The sequence below is a fragment of the Beta vulgaris genome, chromosome 3 (genome assembly GCF_026745355.1).
Source record: "Beta vulgaris subsp. vulgaris cultivar EL10 chromosome 3, EL10.2, whole genome shotgun sequence".
NCBI classification, from domain to species: domain Eukaryota; kingdom Viridiplantae; phylum Streptophyta; class Magnoliopsida; order Caryophyllales; family Amaranthaceae; genus Beta; species Beta vulgaris.
The window spans coordinates 41,114,519-41,126,906 of record NC_079204.1 but is presented as its reverse complement, the minus strand read 5'-3'; the positions used below and the strand labels follow the sequence as shown (position 1 = coordinate 41,126,906).

The 12,388-nt window shown below is 39.7% G+C and overlaps 1 protein-coding gene across 1 annotated transcript; it reads left to right on the top strand.

Moving 5' to 3' along the window:
* The first annotated feature begins 9,343 nt into the window (after positions 1-9,343).
* LOC104885157 (uncharacterized) lies at positions 9,344-9,955 on the top strand. Its single transcript, XM_010669862.2, has 2 exons — positions 9,344-9,560; positions 9,627-9,955. Exons 1-2 carry the CDS (start codon positions 9,344-9,346, stop codon positions 9,953-9,955), a joined length of 546 nt encoding a protein of 181 aa, XP_010668164.2.
* The last annotated feature ends 2,433 nt before the right edge of the window (positions 9,956-12,388 follow it).

Genomic DNA, 12,388 nt, shown 5'->3' with positions numbered 1-12,388 from the left:
TAGCACCTCGATGAGTTTTCTTTCCTGTTCCTGGGAGAGCTTGCTTGATATAATCACCGGTAGTGTATCTCCATCTCCAAGGAATGCATACTTCAAATGCTCAGGCAATGATTTCAGCTCAACTACGGGTGCCTGCAAAATAGATGGTAAAAGCTTCCCCGGAGGGATAGTCAAAGGCAAAGGACCCACAAAGGAAGGAACGAGTGGAAAAGTCACATGTTCCTCCAAAGCCTGGACTGTTTCCTGCAAGTTAGCACTTAAAACATACTCAACATCATTTCCTTCCAAGCTATGTTCAAGAGCTACCTGCAAAGAATCTTCTCCACCTATATCGAAAACATCCTGCGAATATGAATCAATGACATCTATGGAGTAACAAGAGTGGTCATCTCTCGGGAATTTCATGGAATCGTAGATGTTAAACTCTACAAGGCTTCCATCAAATTCCATCGTAAGACATCCACTATGCACATCAATTTTTGTTCTAGCAGTTTTTAGAAATGGCCTTCCTAACAAAATAGGAGTAGCGTGCTTGTCATGCTCCATATCTAAAACATAAAAGTCAGCAGGAAAGATTAACTTATCGACCTTAACCAACACGTCTTCTACTATCCCTTTCGGGTAAGCATTAGAGCGGTCAGCTAACTGAATCACAACACCAGTTTCATGTAGGGTCCTAGTTTTAAAGACTCATACAAAGAATATGGAATAACATTAATCGAAGCCCCTAAATCTAGCATAGCCCTAGGAAATGTGGTGTTCCCAATCACGCAAGGGATAGCGAACATGCCCGGATCACTGCACTTCGGAGGAAGTGCCTTTTGGAACATGGCAGAGACATGCTCGCTAACCTTTACCTTTTGGGCTCCCCTTAACCTTTGTTTCCTTTTTGTTGTACACATTTCTTTAAGAAATTTAGCATACCTAGGAATTTGCTTTAAAGCATCCAAAAGGGGAATATTTACCTCACACTTACGGAAAGTCTCATAAATATCACGATCACATTCTTTTTTCCGAGTATCTCGCAGTGCTTCTGGAAAAGGAGGAGTTGGCTCATAAAGTGGTGGAGGTGGTGGTTGCTTGGACTTCTCATGAGATGTGGAAGGCTCAGGCTCCGGCTCTGGTTCAGGCTCCGGCTCATAAACAACAATCTCCTCCTCGACCTCTTTATCTCTTCCTTTTATCTCTTTTCGCTCCTCAAAGTGATTGCACTTGCATTCTGTTTCGGATTAAGCTCCGTTTGAGACGGTAGCTTTCCCGAATCTCGCGCCTCTAATCGGCTCACTGCTCCAGAATCCTGACTCATTTGTTGCTCCAGATTCTTGATGCTCGATCGGGTCTCCTCCTGAAATTGAACCATATTTCCCTGCATGTTAGTCACATTTTTAGTTAAAGCATTAATCATATCTTCAGTTGACATGCTGGTACTCGGTCCCTGTACTTGGCCTTGTGGCCTAAAATGTGGAGCTCCTTGCTCCTGGTGTCTCGGGTAAGGAGGTGGAGGACGGTTATACTGGTGCGGTCCCTGCTGGTTTCCCGAAGCATTACCATATCTCAAATTGGGGTGATCTTGCCAGCCAGGATTATATGTATTGGAATACGGGTCATACCGCTTCTGAAAACCTTGGCCCTGAAATCCGGCCGCCTTTACCTCTTCACTCGCTTCCTCCTGCAAATGAGGACAAAAATCTGTGGAATGATTTGAAGAGCAAATGCCACAAGCTTTCACATGTTGAGTATTCTTGTCTTTTGTCATGAATTCCCGAACCATAGATGTCAATGCTTGCACTTGATCCTCTAACTTAGAAGTTCCAGGACTTTCGGTAGCCATACGACGAGCTCCTGATCTTCTAGTGAATTGTCTCGAGCCCTCAGCTAGCTCGTTTATCAAATCTTTAGCAGCTTGTTGCAGTTTTATTCACAATTGAACCTCCACTTGCTGCATTCACCATTCGTGCATCTTCACCACTTAATCCATTATAGAAGTAGAGCACAATCTTCATCTGCATAGCCATGATAAGGACAACTAGCACATAACTTCCTGAATCTAGCCCAGTACTCATAAAAGGTTTCATCACTCTTTTGCTCGATGTTGCTTATCTCCTTTTTCAACACCGAAGACATTGAAGTCGGAAAATATTGCTCGAGAAAAGCCTTTTTCAAATCAGCCCACGTAGAAATGCTACCCGGTGGAAGGTAATATAACCAATCATTTGCCGCACCTTTTAATGAGAATGGAATGCCTTGAGTTTCACCTTCTTCTTCCGACACGCCACTTGGTTTCATGCTGCTACACACCACATGGAACTCCGAAAGATGCTTATTCGGATCCTCACCATTTAGCCCATAGAATGTCGGAAGCAAATGTATTAATCCTGATTTCAGCTCAAAATTTTCCCCTTCATCTTCTTGTGGGAATGTAATGCATAAAGGTGCTGATCAAGGTTAGGAGCTGTGAGCTCCTTCAATGTGCGTGGCTCGACTCTCGGAGGCATCTCTTCTTCTATTTCGATAGCAAAAGGAAGCTCCTTAAAGTTTTCACGCCGTTCTCTTCTCAACCTGAAAAGAGTTAATTCCAAATCTCGATCGTACTGCAAAGGATTGGTTAGTAGCACGAGTATTAACCATAAACTACAAAGCAATACAACCTAAGGAAAAAAATTCACTAATTACAAACAAGTAATGCGTTGCTCCCCGGCAACGGCGCCAAAATTTGGTAGGCGTTTCGTGTACTCCTAACCAAATATAATTAACCTACTTTCATGCACACTAAGAAGTATAATGGAAGTAGGGATCGTATCCACAGGGAGCAAAGAACTTGATCGAAATTAGCAATTAAGAACCCTAGTATGTGCTAAGGCCAAAGTAACCGAATAGGGGGATTTGGAACAATGTAAGTGATCTAAACTACTCACAATACTAAAACACGAAGAGATTACAATATAAAAAGGCCTTGGACTCGGTTAGCATCCACCCTAACCTACTTTGTGATCACGAAACCTTAACCCTCAACCTTTCCTATGGTCACCTATCGAGAAGTCGATACTTCTATCCTCCTAGATCGTGGTCTAACACACGATCTGCGTGGTTTGAACCGCTCTTACTATGAATTAACTCAAATGAATCGCACTTAAGTTCAAACCAAAGTAGCATTAAAAACGAGGAACACAATAGGATCACCAATGTTATTAAAGCAACAACATTCAAGTAATAAGCTATGCTTCTCTAAGTGCACAAGATTAATGTTCAGCATTTAATCAAACACCTAGTATGCTACATGGAGCTAGGAACACAACAATCCGATTATGCACCTAAAACTAGCATTAGATGATTCACACAACAATACTAGTAACGTTCCTAGCAAAGATTATGTAAATATCATGGAAATACATACAAGAAGCATCACAATGACCATAAGAAAATAGAGAGTAAGAAGTTCTCACAAGTAGATTAGAGCTTCAATAACCAAATCCAAGATGGAAGTTTAAGCTAGCAAAGCCATGAAATTCATTACAAATCTAATAAGGAAGAGTAGAAGAAACATATGTAACTCTCTTTCTCTCTCTACCTTTCTTCCCTAGTTAAAGCTAAACTAAAAGCTAACTTAACATGCTTTCCCTCCAAGGGAGGAAAAGAAAATAAAAAGTGTTGCGGCAGGGGTCGCGACTCGCGACAGAGCTCGCGACTCGCGACAGAGCTCGCGACTCGCGACAGAGCTCGCGACTCGCGACAGAGCTCGCGACTCGCGACAGAGCTCGCGACTCGCGACAGAGCTCGCGACTCGCGACAGAGCTCGCGACTCGCGACAGAGCTCGCGACTCGCGACAGAGCTCGCGACAATAGGCAGGTCGCGACTCGCGACACTGATCGCGGGTCGCGACGAGCCGTCTGACCCAAATCTCTCCAAAACACCAAAAAATAAAAGGAGAGAAGAAATAACTTGGCTTTTGAGGAAGCCATGAAGCTGTAGAACTGAAGTGTGATCAATCCTCGGGCGACGAATAACAATGAAGCTCGAAACTCGAAATTCGGGCAAAGCTCGGGAAACTCGAAAGATACATCATAAAGGTCTACGAGCAAGGACTCCGGGATACAAAAAGTGATCGGAGGGCTAAGATCGGCGCTCGAGTGTGCCATCATGTCAACTACTCCATAGACTCCTCAAATCACAACATCCTCCAGCAACACCTCCTAACGTCAAATCTCTCCTAAATCCCGACACTAAGCTCGTACCGACACCAAAAACGCCTCGAAATCCGCCTAAGATTGGCGGATAACTTGGACACATCATTACATTAGGGTTAGGGCTTAATGATGGCAAAATTGTAAATAAAGCTAACGGTGAGTTAACATCAGTTAGGAAAAGGGTATATGGTGCACAATTTTCGAAATTCACGGGTATATGGTGCAATTCTGAAACATTGAGGGTATATGGTGAATTTTTAAATTTGTCAGGGGTATTTTGTGAAAAAATCGTACAATTTAAGGTTTATCTAAAATTATTACGGTTTTTTCACCATATACCCCTAACAAATATTTTTTTTCACCATATACCCTTTCAACTTTTGAAATTCACCATATACCCCCCACATTTAAGAAAATACATCCAGTTATCCTTAATTATTAATGTTGTTAAACTTTCGATAGTCATTAACCTTTAAATCCCCATCTAACCCTAATTCCTCCTCTAAACCTAATTAACTAACCTAGACCTAACCCTTAACCCTAACCCTAACCCTAACCCTAACTCTAACACCTAATCTAATACCGTAACCCTAATCCTAACCAACCAACCACCACTCCCTCCTCCCACCCCACCACCACCAAAGCCCCCCTCCGCACCTCCCCCACTTCCCCTTAGCCTCCCATCCCTTGCATCCCCACAGTCGCCTCCCCCCCCCATCCCCGCAGCCGCCTCCCCCATTCCCTCAAATCACCGCTGTCACCTCTCTTCTCCTCCCCCCCGAAGCCCCGCAGCCCCCCTCCCCTTGCCCCTCCCACGCTCCCACCCATCCCCGCAACCCCTCTCCCCTCCCATCCCCCTCCTACACATTTGGGTTCTTCAAATCTGGGTTATTTAGATATGGGTTTGAAAAAATTGTTTGCGAAAAATGTGCGAGGCTTCGGATGCGTGGGAGGGGGGATGCGGAATGCGTGGGAGGAGGAAGGAGAAGGGACTACAGGGATGCGTGAGGGGGGAAGGAGAGGGGACTGCGGGGATGCGTGAGGGGGGGGAAGGGGGAGGGGGCTGCGGGGATGTGTGGGAGGGATAAGGGGAGGGGGTTGCGGGGGAAGGGGAAGGCGGCTGCGGGGATACAGAGGAGGGGGCTTCGCGGGTAGTGGGAGGGGGATGTGGGGGTAGGGTGGCGGGGTTAGGGTTAGGATTGGGGTTAGGGGTTAGGGTTAGGGTTAGGTTTATGTTAGTTAATTAGGGGTTAAGGACTAACGGAAGTCTAACGTCGTTAGTCATAAGGGTAGATTGATGTATTTTTAAAAAGGTAAGGGGTACATGGTGAATTTCAAAAGTTGAAAGAGTATATGGTGCAAAAATATATTTGTGAGGGGTATATGGTGGAAAAACTGAAATTATTATTTGGTCGGACTATGAACTCTCAAGTTCAGGATTGAATATTTAGTTAAGTTTAACATATCTTCTTTTAGATGATCATTGTAATTTGGTAAATTGGTACCAATGCCAAGGTAGATTAGTATCAATTAAAGATTATATTGGCACCAATAAAAGAATTAGATTGTACTAATAGGAGAATATTGGTACTAATGTGTGCTTGAAATAGAGTATGTCAATTTTATTAGTTATTAAGAAACATGGAGTTCTTCAAATTTTGTTGCGCTTCGATGCTTAAGAAGAAATCATTCTATGTATTAGTATTTGAACTTTGAAGAATGATTTAATTTTATTGGGGATGAAAATGTATTTGAATTTCGTGGGATATTTTGTTTGGAAATAAAAAACTACAATAGCTAACTTTGTCACATGAGCGCCATCTTGGTTAATCTTTTCATTACTCTAAAAAATTGCACCCATATTACTTTAAAAAAACTCATAGTTAGCTACCGTGGTTTTTTATTTCTAAACAATCGATACATTGTGTATGCTTGGTATTTGATATTTGTTATTTTGGTATTGTTTGATTTATGATTTGATACCAATCTCATCACATTTAGATACTAATTATTAGTTTGGTATCAATGTTATACTATTTTGAGAATAACATTTATGTGTGTGAATGTAGGATTATGACAAAGAAAGAAATTATTTGGGGACAACCACCACAAGAAAAAACGGGGATGAAGTTGGGCCTTCCGAGAGGGCTAAGAAGGAAATAAAAAACAAAGCCGCCGTGGAGTCGGATGACTCTTCCACATATGATACTAGCACGGATGAGTATGAGGCTAGCTCATCTAGTTCAAGAGTTTGATTTTGCAGCTTATTCACTTTATTGAAAAACTTTCTTTAAAAAAGCGAAAATCCAACAAAAAGGAGAAAAAAAGAGGCAAAGAAATTGAAACTGAAGGAGAAAAAGAAGGAGAAGGCGAAAGAGAAAAAGAAGAAGGATAAAAAGAAGGAGAAGGTTGGGGGAGAGAGCATTGCCGTGAGGTTAAGGGAGACTGAGGCTATAGTCACCTACTACTTGCAAAAATTCAAGGAAAATGTAAGTTTTGAAATGTAGAATATTTAGAGGAGTAATAAATAAATAAAAATGTCATTGTGATTATTGAGAGTGTTCTTTGTTTTTACTTGATCGTTGTAGTATGATCATTTGTACAAATTATAAATTGAACAAGCTTTAAAGAAAATTATAATGTCATGATAGATAATATAATCAACTAAATTTTGATTAACCATGGTCCATAATAATTAGCTACTTACTCTTTTCATTAGTGTGTTCAATATTAAATAATATAATAGCCTACTTATTCTTTATTGTTGTGTTCCAATAAAAATGTATTGGAATACTAATATTTATTAATTTACTTTAGATTACGTTTATCATTGTTGTAGTTTCATTTCTAAGTTTTTTTTGTTATATTCCAAACACCTTGTTTTATTACAATGATGTTCATAAATAAGTCCAGTATAAGTTAACTTGATCTGTTTGGTACCAAATTATATTACTTTGGTACCAATACAAGATCAGTTTGGTACAAATACAAGATTACTTTGGTACCAATTCAAGATCACTTTGGTACCGATGCTAGATCACTTTGATACCAATACAAAACCATTTTGGTACCAAGTGCCTAGTATCTATAAGTTTGGTATGAGAATATACATGTTTGCATCAAATGCTCAAGCATACATTCATCAATATGAATATGTTTTATCCCATAATTCCATTAATGTGCATTTGTATGCGCATTTTTAATTGATTGTCATTCTTATCGTATTACTACCTAGTTTTGTATCAGGCTCCTAACTTGACCTGTAGAGTTGATGCAATGTACAGGTTGCTGAAGAACGATATTTGTAATGTTGGACGGGCATCCATACATGACATGGGCTTTCAGGGGCTCGTTGATATGGGGATAACGAGCCTTCCTCGTCGTCTATGCTATTGACTCTTGTGGACGTCGAGTCTTCATAGCTAGTAGCTGGAGATGGCTGGGGTTTTATGCTTGTATAGACCTAAGTACATTGCGTACATAGGTTACTTATAGGACCATGTGCTCTGCCCTCTGAGGTGGACTTGGAGGATGTAAACATGGTGGTGAAGTTCACCGATCGATGTCTATGGTGTCCCTGGGACTGAGATTGATCTAAAAAGGGTCGTTGCTGTGGTGCAGGGCTTTAAGGAAAACCGTACACCCCAACAACTTGAGGAGTTTAAGACTTGCTTTCTACTTATACTTTTTGGATGGTTCTTGTATCCATTGATGAACTTGAACTATCTCTCCAGCTCCATGTTTCCTACTGCCACTGTAGCCAGCAACCCTCAGAGCTAAAATTGGTGCTCCTTGACCCTCGATTTTCTTATGGTACAATTATGTTCCTTTAAGAGGAAATTTGAGGCGGATGGCTATGTTGTAGGTTGTGGAGGTTGTACTATCTTCCTTGCGGTAAGTTTCTTTTAGAAATATTTGCATGTTTATGTCATTAAAGTTTGTTGTCGTAGCAACCTTACACATGCAAATGATGTTGAACAAATGGCAGCTATTCTACCTTGATCGGCTTAGGAGGCCACCCATCCATTGGGAGAATTCGCCGAGGATTAGTTGTTGGACAAATCAGGCATTGAAGATGGCTTACGAAGCTAACAAGAAGCCATCAAAAAACTACGATGCATTGAGCGTACAGAAATATGATTTTCTCTTGTAATCCTACCATATTGTAGGCGCATGGATCTTGTTATATGTGTGTGAATATTGATATAGGTGCTATGACCATTTTTGATCTATTTGTACATGAATATTGGTCTATCTAATATGAATTGTCGTGTAACTTATGAAGTAAATTTGATTAAAGCTAATCTTCTAGCATCTTCTACTTAAGAGTTACGAGATTGATTAAATGGTTATTGTGCCTATTGGACCAAATGCAATGCTTCTTCCTTTAAATAATTGAAACATTAACAAGACCTATAAGTTTATCATGCATTATTATTTATTTCAACTTATTTGAGTTATGGATCAATTCGTTAACGTGAAAATTTAGAAGTTTAGCATGGATATGTTCGAAATAAATATTTTCTAGTATTCATGGTACACCTTATGTTTGTGTTTCCTAAATGTAGTTATCTTTGATGATATTGGACACCTTCTTAATCGATTTTTTATTCTAGAGCGTGAACGTTGCTTACGGTGAGTATCACTCTTGTTCGGAGAGAGATTTAGTAATTCGTGGCGTCATCACAATGGGAAAGGAGGGTATTTAGAGGGTTTCATAGGTAGTGATTAGTCTTTCATTTTATTTTGAAATTAGTTTTATGCTAATTTCAAAAAATATGTACTATTATCTTGGTTATCTGATATTGTACCAAGACGAGCTTACTTTGGTACAACGTTTATTTTCTCTTGGTACCAAAGATCATCATATATTAGTACCAAGGTCACCGTAGGGTTTTACCAATTGTAGTTATTGGTACCAAACTAATGTTATCTTGGTACCAAAGTTTATCATGTCTTAAAACCAAGGTCATTACATATTGGTACTGATTGCATGTAACTTTAATACCAACATCCATGTTCTAAAATTATTTTTACATTTTAATTCTTATAATTGTATTAACACAACAAAATTTATCAGGTGGCCCGTTTAGTCAATTTTGCTTTGGAGAGGCTTGTGCGAGGACTTATAGAACAACAACCAAGTACTTCCTCACATATGGTCGCTCCTTTAAGGGATGTAATTGACATGAGACCTCCTGAGGTGCAAGAAAATGTCAATGATGTGGTGATTGACATTTGCAAGAAACTTACCCTTATGGAATATGTCCATCAGGTTTTAGAGAGGAGGGACGATGTCGAGGATGATGATGAAGAGGATGATGATGATGAGGAAGATGATGACGAGGAATATGAAGATAAGAAGCAAGTTGATGGTGATGAAGATGGGGATAAAAATAAAGATGATGATGATGAGGATGGATATGGCAAATGGCGTGAAGCTGTGATGAAAAATGTCGAGGGAGGTGGTGAGGACGGAGGCATGGGGGATGGTCAGGATAACACTGATGCTGGAGGACCAGCTCGTACTCAGAGTTACCATGTCAATGATAAGGAGGAGTGTGATGGGTATAAGACATCTAGCTCCAGTGACACCGCGCCACATGACACCGAAGCCAAAGAAGTGAAGAAAAGTCGTTCTCGCCGCCACCGCAAACCGACCTCTAAACGAACTAAGGTTCAACTTGCAAAGAGTCACTCCGTGAAGGTGACCTCATTCGAGAAGGTCCTTCTCCAGTTCATTAGGGAGGGTAAAGAGAAGGAGAGGTGACATTACATACCCTTTAAAGCTCCGTATTTTGTCAATTTTTCTTTGTAAACAAGTAAATCTATATACAAACTCTTTGGAAATGGACAAAGTGAATGCAAAAGTGGGTTATTTTCTTTAAACAAGGGGAACTTATTTAAGTTAAACAAGTACCAAAGTAAGACATTGTAGGTACCAAAACTACATACTTTGGTACCAGAATTATATCACTAAGATCACACTTTGTTGTGTTTTAGTAATCTTATTAATACTATATTTTTCATTGGTCACGTTTTCATATTTTTTAAAATTGGATGATGTGAATGTACTTTTGGAGTTGTAATGTTAAACAAATATTATACACTTATTTACCTCCATGTTTGGTGATTTCAACAGTGATAGCCCAGTCCTTATGCGATCTAGAACATAGTATGCCACGCAATCAGATTTGATAGGTGTATTATCCATGACTGCATGTGTTGGAGTCCACTACGTGCAAATGGCTTTTGTCATGTACACCAACATTTGGAGTTCTGAGTTCGAAGGGAAGAGCAAGCGCATTATGCTCGATCCTGCTTTTACGGTAAGAAGAATTCCATTTGGTTTCTCACTCTTCCCTCATTTATTTCATTACATTGCCAAGTATACTAACATTTGCCAATTACATGCATGGTAGATGAGTGTCTTGAAATCTGATGCAAATGCGAAGATATTGGGGTCCTTGTACACCAAAAGATACCCGGGAACACAACTTTTAAGAACTTGTGTTCTTGTGTAATTAGTCTCTTACCTTGTTTTCAATACCATCTTTTTTTACTACCAGTTACATGGTAAATTGTATATATAGTTCGGTACCATTTTTTGTAATAACATAGTACCAGACTTTATTAATACTATCGAGTCTCAAACTAATTTTCTTCAAAATTGGTGGATTTTTGTTCCCGTGCTCTCCTCACAACATGGTGGTGTGTTGTCTTTTCACTGCGTGAAAAAAATATGTTTTTCAATGATACATCATATCATGACACTGCATCGCATGCCATGAACCTCGTCAGGAAAGTGGTAATTGTGAGTTACCTGGTCAATCCTTAGTCTTCTCTTAATTATCTTTTAAGCTCATACAAGATGTCTTGTAGGCAAGTGGTATCGATGAGCTCTTGCACGTATGGGACAATTCCTGGTATATAGGCAAGTCAGAGTCATGGGCTTGTCAGAATCCTCCCACCAACTGATTTGTAAGTTCTTCTTAGTTGTTAAATAAGGTGTTGTGTGAGGTTAAGGTATTCCTCTCTAATTCCACATATAATATATCTTTAGGAGGTCATGTGGAGTGATATGCTCTCGTGTATTAGAGCGTGTGCCGATAGGTTTGTGACTCAGTACCAAGTGGTCTATAACTATGTAAATGTTCAATATCTATTACATTATTAAATTAAATACCTTAAAATTCCAACGATCACTAATTATTTTTCTTAATAGGACACAATTTATAGTGTTCGACAACAGCATGTGCTCGAAGATGCCATGTCGGAGTACAACAAACTTAAGTTCAACATCGACTCCATAATTAATGAAAATAAAGCTGCCTGAAACATATTAGTTAGTTATGTCTTTAGGGATTCGTTTTAGTTATTTGCAAACCAACACTTGTTCCAAATAATACGTTGTCTTTTGGCGTTGTTACCACTATATCTGCCTGTAAGCTTCTAACATTGCAATTGATACCATCATTTTTTTTACACTAGTAGAGAAAGGACGATTTGCGTCGGACCTAGGACCCCTATTTGAGTCGGACATAGGTTCGACGGCACAAGTCTCGACGCAAATGACCAATAAATGATTTGTGTCGGACATGGAAACAACGCAAATCATTTAGCTATTTGCATCGCACATAGAACATGGTGCGATGCATATGAGTCTCACACCACAAACCAAAAGAGAGTCACCTGCGTCGCACCTTGGGCTCTATGCGACACAAATGACTCTCCCAAAGGCACCAGCATCCTGGTCATCTGCGTCGCACATGGCACAAGGTGCGATACAGATGACTTTCTCCTTTTTTGTGGTGTGAGACTCATCTGTGTTGCACCATGGTCTATGTGCGACGCAAATAGGAGCCTTCTGCGTCGTGTGTCACACAATGTGCGACACAGATGTGTTTATCAAAAAAATATACCAGTAGGCAATTGGAAAAACTATCTTATTGTGCTGACATCCAAAGGACCATAAAATAGCAAAAAAAAGAGTATAGAAAAATAAAATTAATCATATGAAGTATCAATAATACAGCATCAGATTGCACTCAAGATCTAACAAAATATTGTATTGAAAAAAAAGTTGAAAAAAATAATGATAATTGTATTGAAAAAAACCAAACCAGTATCATTAATTTACAAAATAAAGGAAGAATCAATATTCCCTAAATTTTCAGATCTAAAAACTATCAAAATAGAAGCA